Source organism: Panthera uncia (assembly GCF_023721935.1).
Source record: "Panthera uncia isolate 11264 chromosome A1 unlocalized genomic scaffold, Puncia_PCG_1.0 HiC_scaffold_17, whole genome shotgun sequence".
NCBI lineage: Eukaryota > Metazoa > Chordata > Mammalia > Carnivora > Felidae > Panthera > Panthera uncia.
In genome coordinates, this window is record NW_026057577.1 from 138,940,511 (window position 1) to 138,964,015 (window position 23,505).

A 23,505-nucleotide genomic window follows, 5' to 3' on the forward strand; every position below is an offset into this window, starting at 1 on the left:
TGGGAAACAATGTTACTTGGCCTACATTTTATTGGTAAGTGGATACCTCAAAATGACTTGGCTGCTGTATTGTTTTGTTTCTTGTTTTTGTAAGAACATAGTTGGAAGAAAGTCTGTTGCATTTGTGAAACAATGTTACTTGGCCTACATTTTATTGGTAAGTGGGGAGGTAGTTTTAGTCCTTTGCGGTTTCTAGAGCTTTGCTCGGGAGAGTCTGAGATTTTATTTTTTCTTGGGCCGGACAAAGGTGAATGCCTTCTTTGTTCAGTTGTGTGGGGCTGTTAATAGTTTCTGGACGGAGATTAAGTAGAGCGGGTAAGCCACTTTGCATTGTCTTAGCCTATACTGGCGCTTGGGCTGATTTGCGGAAAATTGCCCTTTCACCTTGGTTTGCACCTGCCTTAGGGGAGTCGGTCCACTTCATCGCCCACGGGAGGCCTGCTTCCTTTGTCAACACCCCCCTACCCCAAGTGCAGGTTCCGGGTATACATCCCCGGATGAGTCCTTATGGCATCAAGCTTAAGGTTTCTATTTAAACTTTGTCCCCCTTGGACTGCAAGCTTCTAGAAGTAATCTTAGGACTGTGACTCTGGCCCCCCATCATTGTTGCTCACTCAGAGGGTGGCCCCTTCTCTTCGTGGGGAATTTCTGGTTACGCGCTCACCTTCATTGTCAGGTTAGCTGGTTTAATCCCCACAGTGACCTGGGAGCTGGGTTCCTCTTCTGTCGAGGAGGAAATGGAAAGCCACAGAGGTTTAATTTGTTGCAAGCCACGTGGCCAAGATGCAGGAAAGCCAGGATTCCCATTGAAGCAGTTGGACCCCCCTGGATTGAGCCATTGTTGGAAACCACCAAACTTCAGCCCAACCATGAGAAAAACCCCCAACCAAGGAATATTCCACAAAATACCTGACATGCACTCCCCAAAACTGTCAAGGCCATTAAACGGGGGAAAGAACGCGAGCAGGGGAGGGGCAGAGAGAGAATGAGACACAGAATCTGAAGCAGGCTCCAGGCTCTGAGCTGTCAGCACAAAGCCCGAGGCGGGGCCCGAACCCACGGACCACGGGATCATGACCTGAGCTGAAGTTGGACGCTTAACCAACTGAGTCACCGAGGCGCCCCAGAATTGATTTAAAACAACAGTTAAAACCACACATCCCATTCCATTCCACAACTTGTCTGGCTTGTCACACTGTAGGTGCCCTGGTGTCCTCATGCCTCGCTGGTCCTCACGGTCAGGTGCACAGGCCCACGTCCTTGGAAGAGCATCTCCTTCAACTTGTCCTGAATAACCAGTGGCATTGCCGTTGGGCTGTTAGACATGCTGCCTTTTTGTTGTTGAGAGAGAGAGAGAGAGAGAGAGAGAGAGAATCTCAAGCATGCTTCCCGCCCAGAGCAGAGCCTGAACCAGGGCTCAATCTCACAACCCTGAGATCATGACCTGAGCTGAAATCAAGAGTCAGATTCTTAAGCGACTGAGCCACCTAGGCACCCCATGCTACCTTTCTTAGTAAGTGTCACTCTGTTCCCAGATCTCTGTGGAACCCAAGAAGATATTGAATATGGAGAGAAATGAAAATGCCTTTGGTATAGGAGAGAAATAATTTTATTTAGAGAAAGTCTCAGTATATAGCAAGCAGCACAGATACAGGCACTTACGTGATTTAAAAATGTTTCTGTCGGGGCGCCTGGGTGGCTCAGTCGGTTAAGCGGCCGACTTCAGCTCAGGTCACGATCTCACGGTCCGTGAGTTCGAGCCCCGCGTCGGGCTCTGTGCTGATAGCTCAGAGCCTGGAGCCTGCTTCTGATTCTGTGTCTCCCTCTCTCTCTGCCCCTCCCCCGTTCATGCTGTGTCTCTCTCTATCTCAAAAATAAATAAATGTTAAAAAAAAATTAAAAAAAAAATAAAACAAATAAAAATAAAAATGTTTCTGTCCTCTTCAGCCCCCACCCCCATCACTCTCCTGGTGGGTGTAGTTTGTATTGATAAGTTATTTTTATTCTCTTCTAATTAAAAAAAATTTTTTTAATGTTTATTTTTAAGAGAGAGAGAACGTACATGGGGGAGGGGCAGAGAGAAAGAGAGAGGGAGACACAGAATCTGAAGCAGGCTCCAGGCTCTGAGCTGTCAGCACAGAGCCCGATGCGGGGCTTGAACTCAGGAACGGTGAGGTCATGACCTAGACCGAAGCTGGATGCTTAACGAGCTGAGTCACCCAGGCACCCCTTGATAAGTTATTTTTAAGTCTTTTGCAGCTGAAAAGCATCCGAAGTTGTAATTTTGGAGAAAAGGTTGGTTTACATGGTTAAACTAGGCCTGCACGTTCTTAGATTCTCTAGCAAGGCTTTCCAAAGCCAGTTGTTAAAGCAATAGGATGGCTGAAAGCCATCCTAGATGTGACCCGAAGGTGCCTGCAAGGCCCCAGATGTAGGTGCTGCCACGATGGGTCAAAGAGCCCCATGGCTTTGGAGCGTTTCCGTAAGCCATGTCAAGGCCATCTCGTGTCCTCTCGTGCCCTGTGTAACAGACAAGCTGGATGGTCCCCCAGCTAATTCACGTCTGAGTCCACACCTTCTAGGGAGCGTCCAGTGGGGTTTCTCAGACTTTGTACTGAAACCCTCTGCGGTCCATCATCTCTGTGAACAGCACTGTTCTAGCAGATGGCGCGTGCATTTGGTGGGCACTGAGCAGAGCACTCGGGTAGGGTTTTCGATTGAGAGTGAATTAATTAATTCTTCATCCTCCCTGAGGATGTCCAGCCCTGTTCCAGGTGCTGGAGATTCAACAGCAAGTAAAAACCAACCCATTCCTGCCTCCTGTTCATACTCATGACCTAAATCCTGTCCTACCTCAAACAGTCAAAGCACTGAAATGACTATGGTTTTGATGTTCTGGGGAAAGCATATAAAAACCGGTTGTGGTCATCTGCGTAAGTTTCTTGTTGAGTGAATTGCCTTCTGGATGTCTCCCGAAAGTCGTGACATTCATGCATTTACAAAGATGGCAACTGATACCTCTCTGTGAAAGCTACTCAATGAAAAGCAGTTGTAAACCGAAAAGGCTTTCTTGACGTATGTATGGGGTAAGGGAGGCCGGGGGTGTGGATGGCCGTGGGATAGTTGGATCCAGGGAGGGAATGAAGTCAGAAGTGATTCCGCCTGGATTTCTGGTTGGCCTTTCTTCCTCTCCTCTTTGATTTGCAACGTAATTCCCATTTCCTAAAATCCACCTTCTGAAGCACACAATTCAGTGGTTTTTAGCATATTCACTAATTACTCGCGCAAGTATGGTAGTATATATTAATACTAGCATATACGAATACTTGCACAGCCGTCACTGCTGATTCCAGAAGGTTTTCACCACCCACAAAAATAAAACAAAGCCCCAAACCCCTACATGTATTAGCTATCCCTCCCCAATCCCCGTTGCTACCTTCACCCAGCCTTAGGCAGCCAGCCGCCTGCTTTCGATGTCCATGGATTTATCTTCGGGACATTTCACGGAAATGGAATCGGGCAACTGTGGTCCCTTGTGGCTTCTTCCCCTTGCCACGATGTTTTCAGGCCTCATCCATGTTGTAATGTGATCCTTTGCATCACTGAACGATCTTCCATTGAATGGATGGGGCACACATCGAAAAATCTATTGGGGCGCCTGGGTGGCTCAGTCGGTTGAGCGTCCGACTTCGGCTCAGGTCACGATCTCGCGGTCCGTGGGTTCGCGCCCTGCGTCAGGCTCTGTGCTGACCGCTCAGAGCCTGGAGCCTATTTCAGATTCTGTGTCTCCCTCTCTCTCTGCCCCTCCCCCGTTCATGCTCTGTGTCTCTCTGTCTCAAAAATAAATAAACATTAAAAAAAAAAAATCTATTCATCAGTTGATGGACTATGAGGGTTATTTCCACTTGGGGGCTATCGTGAATAAGGCCACTGTGGACACTCGTATACAGGTTTTGATGTGTGCACGTATATTTTCATTTTGCTTGGTTATATGCCTCAAGAGTGGGATTCTTGGGTCACATGGAAGCATTATGTTTACCCTTTGGAGGAACTGCCAGTCTGTTTTCCAGAGCAATTGTGCCATTATGCCTTTTGACCAACAGTGTATGTGGGTTCTAGTTTCTCTGAATTCTTGCCAATATATAATCTGCCTTTTCGATTGAGATTATTTAAAAAAATTTTTTGGGGGGGGGAGCCTGGGGGGCTCAGTCGGTTAAGCATCCGACTTCAGCTCAGGTCAGGATTTCACAGTCCGTGAGTTCGAGCCCCGTGTCGGGCTCTGTGCTGACAGTTCAGAGCCTGGAGCCTGCTTCCAATTCTGTGTCTCCCTTTCCCTGACCCTCTCCCATTCATGCTCTGTCTCTCTCTGTCTCAAAAATAAATAAACATTTAAAAAAGTTAAAAAAAATGTTAATGTTTATTTTTGAGAGAGAGAGAGTGAGAGCCGGATGCTTGTAAGCCAGCGAGAGCATAAGAGGGGGAGGGGCAGAAAGAGAGGGAGACACAGAATCCGAAGCAGGTCCAGGCTCTGAGCTGTCAGCACAGAGCCCAACGCGGGGCTCGAACTCACGGACCGCGAGATCATGACCTGAGCTGAAGTCGGATGCTCAACCGACCGAGCCACCCAGGCGCCCCGATTAGATTCTTTTTTTAAGCACCTCTTAATTCAGGAAGTATGATTGTATGAAAAATAACTTTTTTGAAATTTAATAAAATTCTGCAAAGGAATCACTGTGTATGCCGCAGAAGTGAGAGATAGCTGTTTTAAGTTTATTTATTCCCTACTGTGTTCTTGGTTTATTTGTTTTTAGGAAATGCTGACAAAGTCCTGTTCCAAGTAAGTTGGAGGGGTTTTCTTCCCCCTAAAAATAGATAGCAGCCAGGACAGGATTTCATTAAGATGATCCATCCTATCAGTTTTTATCTGTAGGGTTTTTTTTTTTTTTTTTTTTTTAATTATTCTGGTCAAGATTAGGAAAGGGCCATAAACTCTAGGGAATAAGTGGTAAAGGATGTCTGGTATTCCATTCCATGAAGAATACAAGCGTCTTGTGATGGTCTCTTATTACCCCTCCTGTTCTGTATCTCCTCCTGTTTCCACTGGAAGGAAGAATGAAATTCAGTTTTAAGTCCCTTAGGGAGGATTTCTCAGTAGTGTTTGAGAGTTCTTAGCACCAGAACAGTTTTCTGCATTTTATAAAATCTACGTGTCCTTTCTTCCATTGGCTACTTTGTCTCTCTTGTCTTGGTCTCCTTGTAATTATTATTTCCTTTGGAAGAGAGTCGATGGGGAAGGTATTAGAAAAGGAAAACTCTCTCTTGGATATGTTGTAAGCTCTTGAGGGCAGCAGCGATTTTGTTTCAGCTGAACCTTTCATAGTGCCTGGTACATAATAGGGGCCTCAAAAGATGTTTATAGGATGAATGGACTTGTGGGTGGGTGGATGGATGGATGGCCTTATGGATTAAGTGACTTATAGATGGATGAATAAATTTCAGGTGTATTAACTGCTTAGTGCTGGTTTGTTTTCTTTGAAACGTGTGTTGGCTGTGTGGTAAACGATTAACTAATAGATGGACTAGTTTGATTTTTGTTCCTTGGATTCTCAGTGTTTGAGATTAGCTCGGCAACTTGCAGATGTCTCATTACCCTCAGATTTAAATGGTTTCTGAGATAATTTCGAGTCGCTGTAGTTTAAAAGAGCAACCGAAAAGCCATTTTAAGGGGGTGCCTGGCTGGCTCAGTCACTAGAGCATGCAACTCTTAATCCTCAGGGTCATGAATTCTGTCCACGTGTTGAGTATGAGAGATTGCTTAAAAAATAAAATCTTGGGGCACCTGGGTGGCTCAGTTGGGTAAGCGTCCGACTTCGGCTCAGTTCATGATCTCACTGTTCGTGAGTTCGAGCCCCGTGTCAGGCTCTGTGCTGACAGCTCGGATCCTGGAGCCTGCTTGGGATTCTGTGTCTCCCTCTCTCTCTCTGCCCCTCCTTCTCTCTCTCTCTCTCTCTCTCTCTCTCTCTCTCTCTCAAAAATATTTAAAAAAATTTTTTTAAATCAAATTAAATCTGGGCGCCTGGGTGGCTCAGTCGGTTGGGTGTCTGACTTCAGCTCAGGTCATGATCTCACAGTCTGTGAATTCGAGCCCCACGTCGGGCTCTGTGCTGACAGCTCGGAGCCTGGAGCCTGCTTTGGATGCTGTGTCTCCCTCTGTCTCTGCCCCTCCCCTGCTCATGCTCTATCTCAAAAATAAATAAAAACATTAAAAAAAATTAAATGAAATTAAAAATTTTTTTAACGTTTTTATTTATTTTTGAGACAGAGAGAGACAGAGCATGAACGAGGGAGAGGCAGAGAGAGAGGGAGACACAGAATCGGAAGCAGGCTCCAGGCTCTGAGCCATCAGCCCAGAGCCCGACGCGGGGCTCGAACTCATGGACTGCGAGATCGTGACCTGAGCCGAAGTCGGACGCTTAACCGACTGAGCCACCCAGGCGCCCCAAATTTAATTAAAAAAAAGCCATCTTAAGGAATTGTAAAGAAGGTAGAAAAAAAATAGAATATAAAATCAGGGCTGAATCGGTTGGCAAGGTCGGAACCCTGTAACCGTGGAATAAACTCTTGATAGCATCGCATGTTCATAATTGAGGCATCTTGCTCTTCACCATTTGTTCGGTTTTGACTTTGAATTGAGAGTGGGGGGATACCAATGAGCCTTTGTACCTGTATCTGGGGAAGAGTGAGCAAAGGTTAGTTTTTTTCTGGACGGTTTTCTTCTTTTCCTTGCTTTTTACCTCCTGTCATTTGTGTACTTTTCATGTGATCCTCTGCAAGGAAGCTGCCTTCCAGGTAGCCGATGGTGGTAACAGAGTTTGACCCTCTGGGCAGGACAACAGGAAAAAATGTGAGTGCCTCATGATTCTTGGCAGGTGGGGGCATGGGATCCTATCTAAAGACATGGGACGGATTGTCTGTGAACTTTGCATCACGAATGCACACGTTCCTCTCTTTGCAGCCATACTGTTAAAGATGTGTTTGAGTTGTTTGAGACACTACATGTCTACCTATGGGTCTTAGGCCCATAGGTGAGGCCAGGAAATGATGTTAATAACGACGTGGATGATGTAGCTGAAAGTTACAAGTATAATGTACATACACGTAGCTGGCATACATTTCTTACAAAAATATACAGTACTTCAGCAATATCCTCAACGACTTGGGTCGGCCTGTCTGTGGAGTTACTTAACCCTTGTGGCAAAATCTTAGGGTTCGGGAGGACGGGGGTGGATTGTGTCTCTGAGTCTGAAGCAGAACGTCAGCAACACGTTTGTTTTCCTCTGGAATCCAGTGGCCCATCAGCTCTGGTGGGCACACGATGGTTGTCGGGGTTGCCCGGATGGAAAACGAAAGGCGTCGCCATTCCACAGCCAGCGGTAAAGCGGGAGAGACTTGGGGTCCTCAGGCCACACGTTTCCATCATCACGGGCTGTATGCTCACCGTTTCTCTCTTGAGCCCCCCCTTGATTCCCTGGCCCTCCTCAGCAGCCGGTGCAGGGTGGAGCACTGGCCTCGGCCCCTGGTTGAATTCTGCGTCCTTTTGGGACATGAGCCTAATGCCACCCGGGTTCCGCTTAGAGCCTGGTTGCGGCGAGCCTCTTCGGAATCTGGTACGGTTGCTCAGAAATGATTGCCAGCCTCAGGTCCGAGCCCCTGCAGTCACGAGGGGAGGCAATGAGCCCGAGATCACTCAGCCCCGTGGGCCCCACACTGTGTGTGCTGTGTGGCCAGGGCGTGGGGAGACTGCCCGCCGCTGCGGGGATGCTAGGACACCGTGGTCTCCCCGGCCTCTCCACCGCATTTCCAGGCCCCCTCCTGAGCCACCTCTGGAGGGGAGACAGCGTAGACTTCACCTTCCCCGTGTGTTTCTAATCTGCGGGCTCTGCCCCCTCTGCTGTGTCTGTGCCGCGTTTCCCACACTCGTTTTGTATACGGGCTTTTGCTCCTCTCTTCATTCTTGTCGGCACCGTCTCCAAGCTTTCTGGCAAGTTTTGTGTTGGGGTTTGTGAGCACAGAGGACAGGTTTTTGTCTGTACAGTTCAAGCATCTGTGTACAAGCGTCAAAAGTCAGCTGTAATTCACATGAAAAACAAAACAGACTGGACGGAGGGAGGAAAAGGAGAGCGTCCCTCTAACCCCATCATCAAGCCGTCTGCCTCCTGGACCTCTTTCCTTATGTCTGTCCGGCACTTGGCAGGCTCTCACCGCCCCCTCCCTTCTGTACGCACCTGCTCTAATGTCACCAGAAATTAGATCTGTCCCAGGTCTGTTGCATCTGGGGCTGATCCTACTCTGGGAGGTGGTGGAAATTCTTAGAATGTAGACAATGGAGTCTGCTTTCAATTAGGTCACGGACGATGAGTGGTTTTTAAAAACTCTAATTTGGCTGTGGCTCCAGAACTTTGTATGACTCTGGCTTGGTGGTTTCCAGCTAAGACAGTCCCCTCACCCCCTAGAAGTAATTACCTTGACCAAAATGTCGCGAGTGCCGAGTTGAGGAGCTCGCATTAGCATTTGGTCTGTTATAAAAGCCATGTGTCTTTTAAGGTGGATTGGAATAGAAGGATTAAAAAAAATATGTTGAAGAGTTGTTTCTACTTCCAGTGGAAAAACCATTGACTGTAAAACAGGAGGGATTTCGTTCATATGTGAAATCTAACCCCCACCCCACCCCCCAAAAAAACAACATAGATACAGAGGGGTGTTCAATGGTTTGTGGGGGGCAGTGGGGGGAGATGGGAAAAGTAGGTAAAGGAGGTCAAAAGGGGGGCGCCTGGGTGGCTCAGTCGGTTGGGCGTCCGATTTCGGCTCAGGTCATGATCTCAGGGTCCGTGAGTTCGAGCCCTGCGTCGGGCTCTGTGCTGACCGCTCAGAGCCTGGAGCCCGTTTCAGATTCTGTGTCTCCCTCTCTCTCTGATCCTCCCCTGTTCATGCTCTGTCTCTCTCTGTCTCAAAAATAAATAAACGTTAAAAAAAAAATTAAAAAAAAAAAAAAAAAAAGGAGGTCAAAAGGTACAAACTTCTAGTTAGAGTTAAGTCCTAGGAATGTAACGTACAGCATGGCGACCGTAGTTAATAATACCGTATTGTATATTTGAAAGTTCCTAAGAAAGGAGATTTTCCAAGTTCTCATCACACAAAAAAATTGCAACCATGTATGCCGATGGACATTAACTAGACTTACTGTGTTTATCATTTCATAATATATGCAAATATTGAATCACATACACCTGACGCTAATGTCACATGTCAAATATATCTCCATTTAAAAAAATGGAGAAAAAGTGCCATTTAAGTCCTTGATACTATGATATGTTATCTACATCCAGTTTCTGGAATTCAGTATCGTCAGGAGCAGGGTCCCCTGGCCCCTGCCCTGCCCCCGACTTCGACATTAGACACCTTAGAAGATGCCAGGTTAGAGGGGCACCCAGGTGGCTCAGTCGGTCAAGCATCCGACTCTTGGTTTTTGGCTCAGGTCATGATCCCTGGGTCGTGGGATCAAGCCCCTCGTCAGGGACTGTGCTGGGTGTGGAGCCTGCTTAAGATTCTCTCTCCCCCCCCCCCCCCCCCCCCCCCCCCCCCCCCCTCGTGCTCCTCTCATTCAAAAAAAAAAAAAATCATTGCAGGCAAAAGAGCAGAACTTTCCTTTGGCTGCTGCATTTACTACAGATTTAAATAGCCATATTAATGTAGCCGTTACAAAATTATTTGTCCCCTTTGTCTTTAAAAAAAATATCAAATTTCCAAGCACATTGTGATTTTATGGTGTAGGTTCTTAGAGAATCCTGAAGTGTAGCACTTGACACAGTCCAAGTAAGCACTTACAAGAGAAAAGTAGGTGTGGTGCTCTGTTCTGGGTCTAAGGTTCAGTTGTGTGTTTGGGTAAAGAATGTTCTCTTTTCTGTGAATCTGTAATTAGAACATGCCACACAGCATGGTATTTAAAGCCCATCATCATTATCTCTTTTTAGGGTTGTTTCCCTACCTTATTTTTAAACTTAAGTGTTTTCAGAGTTCAGAAGAGAAAATCATTTTTAAAACCAGAAGAGAAATGCGGTAGTTTTGAAAAGGGTAACAGTAGGTTGAAATCTGTGCTGGCGATTTTATCTTCTTTAGCTTAAAGTAGGGATCAGCAAACTGTGTGTGTGTGTCAAGGGCCAGGAGGTAACAATTCCAGGCGACTTCGCGTGGCCACGGTCAGGGGGAAAAGCCGGATAAAGTTCCTTGCCCAGGGAGGAGGCACTCCAGGTCGGCAGTTGGTGGGAGATTAAGAATTATCTTCCAGGGTGAGGGGCTAATACCTGAGCACCATGAGACAACGATACACTCTACCCCAGTCTTCTCTTTCGTTTGGGCAAGTCTCCAGTGTGGCCACTTAGCCCCCTTGTTGACATTAGTAGAGAGCAGGGACTTGAATTCAACACAAATCTTAAGAGTTTTCACTCAGCCCTTACCCTGCATCTTTATGGGTGTGTGTGTGTGTGTGTGTGTGTGTGTGTGTGTGTGTGTGTGTGCATGTGTATGTATGTTTCTTGGTCTCTCATTGCCCAATTATAGAGACACGATTAGGTTTTTCCCATTATAGAATGCTTAAGAATGTGCATGTACAATTGGGAAGTATATAGGTTTGGAAATTAACTTTTCCTAATGATTTGAAATCACCAAGATTTAATTGCAGACAATAAAAATTCACCAATGACATGTCCACATTTGAAGGAGCTGTGGTATATCTATACAGCTGCAAGGTTATCCACACGATCCAGCTTTCTAATTGTTCCATCACCCCCGGGCTCCCTTTTCCCACGTTCATGGTCAGTGTCCCTCCCACAATTAGCTCCGGGCAGCTTTTCCTTTGCTTTCTGTGTCCATGGATTTGCCTTCTCCAGAAATGCCATATAAATGAAACCGTACACTATGAACTGTTTTGTGTGTGGCTTTTTTCACTTAGCATAATGTTTCTGAGATCCGTCCTTATTGATTATTCTGTCAGTGGCTTGCTGTTTTGTTTTGTTTATTACTGAAGAGTTCCATTGCATGGATTTATTACATTTTATTTGTCTCTATACCAGTTGATAGTCATTTGAATGATTTCTAGTATTTGGCCATTAAAAATGCTGCTGCAAATATTTGCATGCACGACTTTTGAAACATTTCTTTCAAGGAGGTAGATCTCTAGGGTGAATTGTTGAAACCTGGGGTAAGATTGTGGTTAGTTTTTTTTTTTTAAGTTTTATTTATTTTTGAGAGAGAGAGAGAGAGAGAGAGAGAGAGAGGCAGATGAGGATCTGAAGCAGGCTCCACACCGTCAGCACAGAGCCCGATGCGGGTCTCACACTCAGAAACTGTGAGATCGTGACCTGACCCAATGTCAGATGCTTAACTGCCTGAGCCACCCAGGTGTGCCCCAAGATCGTGTTTAGCTTTTTAAGAAACTTCCAAACCGTTTTCTAAATGGGGGTACCACACATCCTCACTAACACCGATAGTATTTTTTTTAATCCTATCCAGGAAATCGTTTGCTGGTGATGGAAAATGGAACCCCTAGGAACCTCACTTTTGAAGAAGGGATGGTATTACTTGCCTCGTTATCTTACAGGATTGCTCTAGATCAAAGGAGATGGGAACTTTTGAGCAAGTGCTTTGTATGGTAAAAAAAATGTTACCGGTGATTGATTATGCGCAGGAAAATTTTTAGCTATTAAACTTGACACATATCCGTCTCAGAGATCAGGATGGAAACTTGTCCAAGTTTTAATAAAATGTGTATGTTATGATCAGACTTTTAAAGACAGTTTTAAACTCCAATTGTGAGCTTTCTCCATATGCTAGGTTGCCATATTGTACATTATCAGCCTTATTTAACAATGACAGAATATAATGACTTGCATATGGTGGGCAAATTTCTCTTCCCCACTCCCAACTTGGATGGTCTGGTAAATGTCTGCTTGTGACTTCATCTTTAAATGCCTGTGGGTGGCCTCTTTACTGGACCTGGGCATATGTGTTCTATTCGAATAGAATGGAAGCAGAACATTCGGGGGCTCAGAGAAACCACCAAGAACAATCTATGGAAAAATACCTACTTTGGTTTTGCTTTGCAGGTCTGATTTCATGAACATTGCCGGTGTAAGCTTTTCCAAGGAACAAAGGGAACGTTTTACATGCATTTCCCTTCCTACCTGTGGCAGACAGCTGCTGTCTATAGGTCTAGTAGAACTGGCCGTGAGCTTCCGATTGGCAGTCTGGGCGGATTTCCTAGAACTTGCTTATGAGCAGCTCTTCACACCTGTTGAAAAAGACCTTTGGACTAAGGAAGGTGAACTGTGTGTTTGATCATGTAGGACTGTGTCAACAGAGGGCTTTATGGTACCTTCACCTGAGAAGGTAGGAGGGACCACCGCAGCCAGTGAAAGAGTCTGCGTGCCGTATAGCCTCTGGAAGTCGGGAGGTTTGTGTTCATCCTTGTGACAATTTATATGAGTTCGGCAATGTCTCGTGACGAAATCTCTGATTCGTACCAAACAGACAATTTTTAAAAATAATTGTTTTTAATCTTTATTTTTGAGAGGGACAGAGGGTGAGAAGGGGAGGAACAGAGAGAGAGAGAGACACACACGTGCGCGCGCGCGCACACACACACACACACACACACACACAAAATCGGAAGCAGGCTCCAGGCTCTGAGCTGTCAGCACAGAGCCTGACACGGGGCTCGAACTCACTAACTGTGAGATCATGACCTGAGCTGAAGTTGGATGCTTGAACAACTGAGCCAGCCGCCCCTGACAGACAATTTTAATAATCGGGCAGCACATGAAATCCATTTTGATGTAAGAAAAAAAAAAATAGTGCAGGTGACGGTTCTAGCAAGCAATGCTTTTGGACTTAGGACTTGGAGGGTGGAGGAACAACTGTGGTTTATGATTTCATGATTGTACCTAATGAGTAAAAGTTCTCACTTTATAGAACTCTGAAAGTTTCCATTTGAATGTGTGTGTGTGTGTGTGTGTGTGTGTGTGTGTGTGTAGGTATCTCAGAGCTTTAAAATGTTGTAGTCTCTGATGTGTAAATTAAATGGGATAAAGATGGGGCGCCTGGGTGCTCAGTCAGTTAACCGTCTGAGTCATGATCTCAGCTCAGGTCTTGATCTCAGGGTTGTGAGTTCAAGCCCCATGCTGGGCGTGAAGCCTACTTTAAAAAAAGGGGGGGGGGACTTGGGTGGCCCAGTTGGTCGCATGTCTGGCTCTCGGTTTTGGCTCAGGTAGTGATCTCAGGGTCCTGGGATCAGGCCCTTTGGTGGTGTGACGCTTACTTGATACTCTCTCTGTCTCCCTCTGCTCCTCTCCCCAACTTGCACATGCATGCTTTCTCTTTCTCTCTAATACACACACACACACACACACATATAAAATGGGGCATCTGGTTGGCTAAGTCAGTAGAGACTACAACTCTTGATCTCAGGATCGTGAGTTCAAGCCCCATGTTAGGTATAGCGATTACTTAGGTAAATAAATCTTAACAAAAATAAAAAGATGGAAACAATAGTTCAGGCACTTGGGAGTCTTTTTCTAAGTCATTACAGATGATGTGGTTTCTGTATGGAGTGATATTTGACAGGACAGTCTTAGAGGATGCCGGGAGTAAATATTCCTTTTCGAAGCAGCTGCCTGCTAATAAATTGGGAGGGACAGGCAGTTGTAAGTGTCATTCTTGGCGTTCCCTGTGTCTCAGCCCGAACCGCCAGTCAGAGGTATGTGACTGACGCATGCAGGGATGGGAACTTCTCCCACTTGATGTTGTGTGTGTTCTTTTTTTTTTTTTTTTAAGTTTATTTATTTATTTTAACATTTATTCACTTTTGAGAGAGTGAGACAGAGCATGAGCGGGGGAGGGGCAGAGAAAGAGGGAGGCACAGAATCCGAAGCGGGCTCCAGGCCCTGAGCGGTCAGCACAGAGCCCGACGTGGGGCTCGAACTCACAAACCGCGAGATCATAACCTGAGCCAGAGTTGGCCGCTTAACCGACTGAGCCACCCAGGCGCCCCATGATGAATTTAATTCTATATTATTTATCCCCTACCAGCTCTATCAAGAAGCCAGTTGTAGTCCCTTAAACTGCCAGCTGAATAAATTATAAGTAACATATTTTAAATATTTCACTTAACATTTGAAATCAAAGCAAATTAAGTAGACCAATAAAATGAGGTTAAAAGTTCTAGAAAAAGCTGTTCGATGTAAGTACCATTTTTTTATTACACAAAGTTTTTTTTAACGTTTATGCATTTTTGAGAGAGAGAGCGTGAGCTTGTGTGCACCAGTTGGGTAGGGGCCGAAGGGGGGCGGGGCAAAGGATCCGAAGTGGGCTCCAAGCTGACAGGAAAGAACCCGAGGTGGGGCTCAGACTCCTGAAGTGTGAGATCATGACCTGAACCAAAGTCAGATGCTTAATCGACTGAGCCACCCGGGGGGCCCTTGTATGTGCCGTTTCGAGTGATAACTTAGGTATAGCATTTCCACGTTAACGCGTTGTGTCCTAAGGGTGTGCTCGTTTACTGTCAATTTTGTTGGGATTGAGGACACTGAACTCAGTTGAAATAACTTCATGCGGTGTGAAAGGTCAGTGTTTCATTCCATCACGTGGGCATACAGCATAGCGATAATTCTTTACAAATTGACCGGTAACCCCCCCCCCCCCCCCCCCAGTGATTCCTTCAGACTTTTATCACTGGTTCTTAGAAACAAGTGGTTCTCATGTTGTGAAATCAAAGGAAGAGGACATTCATCATTGGAAAGGTAAATACTATGCTTGTTTCATTTGTCCAGTGGGGAAACAAAAGATGGAAATGGAAATAAAATCAACACCAAAAAAAAAAAAAAAAAAGCTCCGGGGTTAACACTGGGATCTGGAAGTTGCTGTCTTGAATGCTGGAGTTCCTAGCAAACTTGTCACCTGGGGATTGGGTTCTGATCTTTACTAAAACTTTAGTCCCTCCCTTGGAGAGTTCATCTGACACTTAGATCTGGTAGCAGCCGGAAGTCAGTGGGGTGTTCTGATGCCCTCCATGTGGGCACGTGTGTGGGGCGTGGCCCTGGGAAGATGGGAGCCAGCAGGTCCCAAAGAGTCTTCATCACCAGGTGCGGCATTGTCACGACCTGGTTAAACTTGTTTCTGGAACCCGACTGCCCGGGTCAAGTGCTCTCTATCTTGTGATGCTGGGCTAGTTGCTACTATGCCTTCAGGCCTTCACTTCTCTGACTTGACTTTGCCAACAGTGGCTGCCTCGGGGGGCGTTCGTGAGGGAAACCGAGATCGTCCACGTAAAGCGCTTGTATCTCGGCAGCACGGGGGGTACCGTTTTCTCCTTCCCTTCTCCGCATCCTCTGGTGGGACACCGGGTCACGCTTGGTGTCTAGTGAAGGCTGGGGACGATGCTTCCCGCGGAGCCATTCTTGTCTGAGAAAAACATTTGCTTCTTAAAACTTTTTTTTTTTTTTTCCCCGCAAAGGAATGTCGTAGTCAGTAATTTCGAGAGTGGTGATTTGCCACGAAACACAGTCCAAACTCCTAGTTCAATCCTGTGTGTTTTGTTTACAGGGGACACGGGTCTGGCTGAGAGAAAATGGCCAGCATTTTCCGAGTACTGTCAATTCCTGCGCAGAGGGCGTCGTCGTCTTCCGGACAGACTATGGTCAGGTGAGCTCGACCTGCAGCCTTCACGGTGCCCGTGCTCCGCCTCCCGGGGTTGTCTTCCACTAGAGCATGCGTGTTCGCTGCCCCCACCCTCCATACCTTAAAGAGTGGTTTCTAAATGGGAACACCAAATCCCGGAAAGAATGTGTAACATACACCGTCGCATGTGAGATGCAATCCAATTCTCCAAATGGAACACACACGGTGTTCTAGCCAGTGCAGGGCAGAAAAGCGCTAGGCTTGGCTGATTCTCTCCCCCGGGAATCCTGCCAAAGGATCCAGAAGGACAGGGGTGCAAGCATTTGAGAAAAGTTGCCCAATCATTGATACGTGCATCTTGGTTTCATTTCCACTTTCTCTTAAAATTCTGAGATTCCCGAGAGGGTTGGAAATAACCCGTCTGCCAGTGAGAACGTGGGCTGCTTCTGGTTCCCGGTTCTTTAGTGTAACATGAAGGTTGTAGTATCACTGAAAACAGACAGGTGAATTCAGAAACCGAATATTACATTTGGGCAGTTGTGAAAGGAGGCTGGTGTCTCTATTTTATAAAGGCAACGAATTTGAATGCTACAGAGGGATCCCTTTTTCAGAGGCACATATCAAAATTGAAGACCTCTCCTGGAGGGGTGTTGGCTGGGGGGACGGGCTAGATGGGTGATGGTCATTAAAGGGGAGGGCACTTGTTTGGGATGAGCATCGGGTGTGATGTGTAAGCGACGAATCACTAAATTTTACTCCTGAAACCATTGTTACACTACATATTCATTACCTTGGACTTAAAAAAAAAAAAAAAAGGAATAGAGGTTGATGTAGTCTTAAGAAGGCTACACTGAATATCCTGAAAATCAGGGCAGAGGGCAACTACTCAGCAAACGACTGTAAAATAGCAAGCAGTGTTATTTGGTAAGTGACAGTAAAAATCGCTGTTAGTTTAATTGTAAAGTAGGAGAGGTGTCATAGTGTTTGTATCCCAAGTTGATGACTTGGATAAAACTAGGTTTTACCCAGTGGTAAACTTCAAAAGAAAAACTTGGAAAAGCGTATGGTTACTTAAGTCAAAACGGAAATGCACTCCTGTTTCATCTGCCTCTGTCAGGTCTTGAATACGGTCTTTGTCCAAAAACAACCTACTTGTTTTACTACTATATTCTAAGTATATCAGTACGACCAAAGGACTCAAAAAAAAAAAAAAAAGATTTAAGACCTGAAGAGAGAAGGGGGTCATAATGCCCAGTATTTAAAGCTCACAGGTTCTGAATCTGGTCTGCAAGTTTGTTGAGAACAAAAGCTTCAGGGTCAGTGTTGAGTTGATTAAGGCCAGGGGGCTGCTCGCGTATCGAAACTTCTCAGAGATCGTCCACTTGGTACGTTTCTCATTTCTTGGCTTGATAAACAGCGATGTTCCTGGGCTGTTTTGCGGTTCCTCAGTTTCTTTCTCATCTGAGACTCTTGAATAGTTGCTCAGCATTCGGTGGTAAAGACCTAGCTGTGTTTTGTAGGTGTGGATTGCGGGGAACGGACAGAGACGGCCAATGGATCCCGTGTCTGACGGTCACGGCCAGCGTGGATGCCGTCCTGCTCCCCGGGCTGGTTGCTTTCTCATCACATTCTCGGGTTGTACACTATGATCTGTAAACTAAGGATAGGCTAAGTGACTTTTGCCCAGCTTTGGGTCAGGCACTGCTTCAGTGTTTTCCAATCCTGCGCAGAGCTGGTCTGCCTCTGTCGGTCTTGCCATTATCCTGTCCCTCTTCCCTTCCTACTTCCTCCAGATGAGAATTCCCTTCCTTGTAGCTTCTGTGCCTACTTCTTAAGATGATGTGGAAAAGGAGAACAGTGTTTAAACAGTGCACCTGACTTGATGTAACTCGGTTCGTGCAAGTGTTCTGAAATAGATTTTTAGTAGAATTTTCTTTTTTTATGGACTTATTTTTTGATCCCAAGGAGAATTCTTTTTTTTTCTTTTTTTTTACGTTTATTTTATTTTTGAGAGAGACCGATCGACAGAGTGCGAGCGGGGTAGGGGAAGACACAGAATCCAAAGCAGGCTCCAGGCTTCCTGCTGATGGCACAGAGCCAGATGTGGGGCTCCAGCTCTCGAACTGTGAGATCATGACCTGTGCCAAAGGTGGACTCTTAACCGACTGAGCCACCCAGGCGCCCCGTTTCGTGTTTTCTTTATAACTCTTCCCCCACCTCTTTTTAACAAAATTGCAGCAAAAACACGTAACGTTAAATGTAACTATTTTTAAGCATAGACTTCAGCAGTGTTGCATAGCACTCCGTGAGCAGAGGTGGCATGGGCTGGTCAGGCCAGTAGTTCTGGTCACTGTTGACAGTATTTAGGGATTGTGGGCTTAGAAAGAACTAAACCAGAATAACATGCACTTAAACATGAAAGCAGCTCTCAACTTTGACTTCTAATCTTCCTGCCATCGGGCATCAAATACTTGGTCTTGGATTGTCCACTCTGTCATTCCCAAGTATAATTAGCTTGGAGATTTGTGTAGGAATTACAGGGTTTAAGATACAAGAAGAGTGACACGAGATGGAAGGAATTGGGTTCAGACCAGGATCAAGAATGGAGAGTGGCAGAGGACTTAGTATCTTTCTTTCCTGACCGACTTCTTCCTCTCCTCACATCCCAAGTTTGCTGTGGGACATATGGGTGTGTTCACCAGGGATTAGGGCAAGTTCATGAACTGGTTCTGGTCCCCAGGACAGGAACAGCTACTCCTTAACTGGGCAGGGACAGATTCTGGAAGGAATCAGGGTCAAAGACACAGAGCGTGGCCTTGTCCTGGTCAAGCCTGACTATGGTAACTTTGGAAGGTATTGGCTGAGAGAGAGAGAGAGAGAGAGAGAGAGAGAGAGAGAGAGAGAGAAGAGAGACAGGATCCAAAGCAGGCTCTACACGGACAGCAGAGAGCCAAATCCGGGGCTCAGACTCACCAACCGAGTGGTGAGATCATGACCTGAGCTGAAGTTGGAGGCTTAACCGACGGAGCCGCCCAGGTGCCCCAGTTTTTTCTGCATTTTTAAAAACAATTCTAGTGACATTTTTGTTACTAAAACGTGAACTCTCCCAACAGCCTAGGAAACTACTAGTTCGCCCTCTCATACTTCACGGGAATCACCTTGGCGGTCTTTTTCAGATGCACATTCGGATTGACAGGTCTGGGGTGGGGTCTGACGGAGGGCTTTCGGTAAAGGTGGAGAGGGGCGCCTGTGTGGCTCAGTCAGTTAAGCATCTGACGTGGGTCATGATCTTCCCGGTTCGAGCCCCGCGTCGGGCTCTGTGCTGACAGCTCAGAGCCTGGAACCTGCTTCGGATTCTGTGTCTCCCTCTCTCTCTGCCCCTCCTCTGCTCACACTCTGTGTCTCTCTCAAAAATAAATGAACGTTAAAAAAAAAAAAACAAAAAACAAAAAGCTGGAGAACTTTCCTTTGACTTCCAAAGCTCTTCCCTTCCCTTTGCTCTGTGCCCTCCCTTCCTAGGATCTTTTCACCCCGAGCATGGCCAGGTTGGGCCAACTGCCACAAAATGTGGACCGCAAAGCAGTTTCTGAGTCCTGTTTGGTGTGGGAAACCCAGCAGACCATGTGTGACTAAAATCCTCAAGTGGGACCTCAGGGACCCTGGGTAGGAGATAATAATAGTGTGTTGTTTTTGGTGAGAGCACCGAAGGGCACGTTCTCTGATTTCATTGAGTCGCTGAGAATTGTGTACGCGTGCTCAGCCTTTTTTTTTTTTTTTTTTTGCCAGGGAGATAGTTTTACTGTTAACTTAAAATTCCATTCCACACTAAAATTTAAACTACTGTAGGTTGGTCCAGGGAATAGAGAGGACCAGAATGTTCCCATTTGATTTATAACTTCTGCTCTACTCGCCGGGAAGTATTTGCAGATGGAAAAAGAAATGTGCAAGAGACATGCTAACAGGCTTTGTTGAAACATACGCATAGTTGTGGCCTGTGGAGGACGCATTGCGCATGGGCAGGTTAGCACTTGCCCTGAAAGTTACTTACAAGCATACACTGTTTTATTGCACTTTGTTTTGCTGAGCTTTGCAGTGCTGTGGGTTGTTTTTGGGGGTTTGTTTTTCTTTTTTAGTGTCTTCTTTTGTTTTTTGTTGTTTGTTTTCAGATTGGAGGTTTGTGACAACCCAGCGTCAGCAAGGCTGTTGGTGACGTTTTTCCAACAGCATTTGTTCGCTTTGTGTCTCTGTCACATTTTGGTAATTCTTGCGAGTTTTCAGACTTCTTCATTTTCCTGTTTGTTCTGGTGATCCGTGATTCTGACTCCTTGAAAGCTCAGATGATGGTTACCATTCTTTTAGCAAGTATTTGTACATTCAGGTATGTATGTTATCTTTTAGGCCTGTCGCCTTCTAGATTGTGGTAGTGCAGTCACTTCTTGGCCTGGTGGCTACCACAGTGTAGTGTAAACTTAACTTTTGTGTGCATCGGGAAACCAAAAAATTCATTTGAGTCCCTTTTTTCGCGATGTTCAACGTGCTGTGGTGGTCTGGAACCGAACCTGCGATCTCTCCGAGATATACCTGTACTTCTTGGATGCTAAGCTGCGGACAGAGTGTCAGAAGAACACCCTGGCTTAGCAGGGTACGAGTATGGCTAAAAGATCAACTCTTAGGAAAGCATAGGATGGAAGACAGCCTTGAACAGCCTTGAACACTTCTGGAACATCCACGAGGTGCACAGGCAATCAGTATAGCACCCTCTAGGAGCGTTGTAAATTGAGTGATAAGTTCTAAATTAGATTTTTCACTTTGAGAGTAAGCTCTATTATCTTTTCTGAAAAGCACCTAATTTGATTGCTCGGGAAAAAGCTTACAGTGATATAATTTACCTAATTGTGTTTTAAGGGGTAGTTATTTAACTTACCCCAGTAAACTTAATCAAGACGATTACTCTTTGCAGTCATTCTGTTGGGTTTTTTGTTTGCATTGTCTCTCTATGGGGTCTTCAGAAATATTTTCCTGGCTGGGGATTTAATGGCCCCAGTCTACAAATGAATGCCCTCCTCCTCGCCCTTCTCTTTTTATTTGCTTGCAGTAAGTATGATTAGATTTGGGTCTAAAAGTTATTCTTCTCATTTTATTAATTCACAAAAAGGCCATTAGATTGCCTGGTGCTCTCAAGTCGGTCCTCAGCCCCTCAGGAAATTCAGACCTCCTCCGGCCCTGCAGGAGACAACACTACTAAATATTTATAATCACACCTCCCGTTTAAAGCCGTCTCTAACCTTTTTGGTTTGATCTTCTGGTTTTGACTGGTTGGAATTAATACTTTGGGCCCAGTTTTGTGAAACTTGCTAATGGATTAGTGTGGTGATTTTTTTTTTTTTTTTTTTTTTTTTGGATACATTTTCGGTCCTTTTCACACACTTTCTACCCTGTCCAGCTGCTTTTCTTTGCTGTTTTCCCTTCACTTTGCCCCCCTGGGTGTCTTTGTGTGCTCCTTGAATGTCATGTGCTGCACACCCTCTCCCTGCGTGCACTCCGTGTGTCCTCTCCGCGGTCCTGGGGAGATCTCCCCCAAGCCTGCTGAGTGCCGGAGAATGGACGGTGGGGCGACCCAGCACGTCTCCTGTTGCACAGCACTAAACAGGACCCTGATCCCACACACTGTCAGGTAGATGGCTAAAACTCTGTGATTTCATTTCCAGGGGCAGCAGGTTGGATCTGACTGCTAACGGGAAGTAGTGGATTCTAGATATTTTAACTGAGTTAGAAATCTTGTCTGCAAGGAAGCCCGCAGCCCAGCTGGCCCCCAAGAGCTCGGGAATGCCCTGGATTTCAGCATTCCACAAGGCTTCACGTGCAAAGCCAGCTGTGGGTCGAGGCAGCTGCCTGAGGAAAGAGGCCTCCCCGCCAGCTCCTTTTGTGTGCATGGCAGTTGGTGCGGCCCCCCAGGTGGGGTGGCCCGGCACCCCCACCCCCTTTCCCCGCCCCAGGACCACTCAGATGAGTGGTAGGGGAAGGGGGAGACCAGTTGGGAGACAGTTAGGAAGATGGAGGAAAAGGAATTTGGGGACAGCATTCATGATGCACAAGCAGTGTCACTAGGGTGCCTTGAGTCTCAGGGCCAAGCTCTGAGACGACAGTACAGATGTTTTCCAGTCCGCCGACTGGACAGAATTCCGATTGAGTTTTCCTGGTGGCTTCCAGCAAAGTTGAACACAATGGTGTTTCTGCAGTCCAGTCAAGAGGCACAGCGTATCCCTAAAACAGTATAGAGCCCTGGCTTTTGGGGTATGACTGCCATCTTAAATTCTGTTGCTCTTGCGTATGTGTGTTTGTTAACAGCTGTGACGAGCTGCGAGATTTGTATTCCCTTTTGGGGTTTCCATTTTCTCCAGGTGTGTAAATGATTTGCTGTGATCCGTTTCTGCCGTGAACATCCAGATTTGAGTGGAAAGAAAAATGAATGGGGGTACGCTTTATTTGGAAACGGAGTTTGGGTTTTCCTCTCCATGTTGAGGGTGTGTTTATCGTGGTAAATATACATAACATAAAATCGACCATCGTAAGTATATTTAAGTGTAGAATTTGGTGGCATTAATTACATTATATGTGAAAGCCTCGCCACTATTTCCAAGACTTTTCTGTCACCCCAAATAGAAAGTCTGTACCCATCAAGCACCAACTCTCTGTGTAATTTATTTTTAAACTACTGTCCGGGGGCCCTTGCTTGTGCTGCTTTCAGAAAATAAGAGCACATTAGAAATTCTGGTTTGTATCTTCCTTAATAGACCATGTCAAGAAAAACTTGCCGTAGCCTCCAGGTTCCTAGGGGAGATGCTGACCGCTGCTGAATATCCGCACTAGCCACGTGATGTGCCCGTGTAGATGGATGGTGCTGCCCCAACTCTTCCCTTCTCAAAAGGGAAGTGTCTGCATAGCCATCTAAAAGTAGGGGGAGGGGCACCTGGGTGGCTCCATCGGTTAAGCAAGCGTCTGCTTTTGATTTCAACTCAGGTAATAATCTCACAGTTTGTGAGTTCGAGCCCTGCGGCTCTGTGCTGACAGTGTAGAGCCTGCTTGGGATTCTCTCTCTCCTTCTTTGCCCTTCCCTCACTCTCTCTTTCAAAATAAATAAATACATTTTTAAAAAAAAGGGGAGAAAGGGGCACACTGGTGACAAGTAACAGATAATTTTTAAAAATCAGATGTGTTGGCTTCTTTTGTTGAAACTTTAGAATGGGTCCATCTGTTATTCTTGGAAGGCATTTTAATCAAAACAGTGCAGCTGCATTAAAAATACAGCATTGAGCTGGGAAACTCTTAAATTCTCTGTGTGTTTCCCACATTTTGCTACTTTGTCCTGGAAATACCCGTCTCTGAGCTGGCTATTAAACGCCAGTCTGGGGAGTTTCTTAGAAATCTGCACTCCAGAGACTGAACACCGCTGGGACTTTCAGTCCTGCTTTGAAGCCCAAGCAAAATGCACTTTGTCCAAAGTGCTTGGTTTTCAGTGAGAAAATGTTTTTACGCTCTACAGGCCACGTGAGTCTTCCTCTCTAGAACTCTTCCAAGAATTTGGTTTGGCATCTTGTGGCTCAAAGAGGTAAAGTCAAATGTTTCCATTCATTTTCACTCTGGGACTACAGCAAAAAAAAAAAAAAAAAAAAAAAAAAAAAAAAAAAAAAGGTTTTTTTTTTTTTTGAGGAACCCCCCCAAAAAAAAAAAGCAAGTATGTTGGTGGTTCTGTTTTCCTCTGTGTTTAAAATTAAA

At 45.8% G+C, this 23,505-nt stretch overlaps 1 protein-coding gene across 1 annotated transcript in view; it reads left to right on the forward strand.

The window, feature by feature from the left end:
- The window catches only part of MYO10 (myosin X), a 231,308-nt gene that overhangs the window by 33,903 nt on the left and 173,900 nt on the right, over window positions 1–23,505 (forward strand). The window contains exon 2 of the mRNA XM_049648266.1: window positions 15,655–15,753. Within this exon, the coding sequence (XP_049504223.1) occupies window positions 15,655–15,753 (99 nt within the window). The remainder of the gene's footprint in view (window positions 1–15,654; window positions 15,754–23,505) is intronic.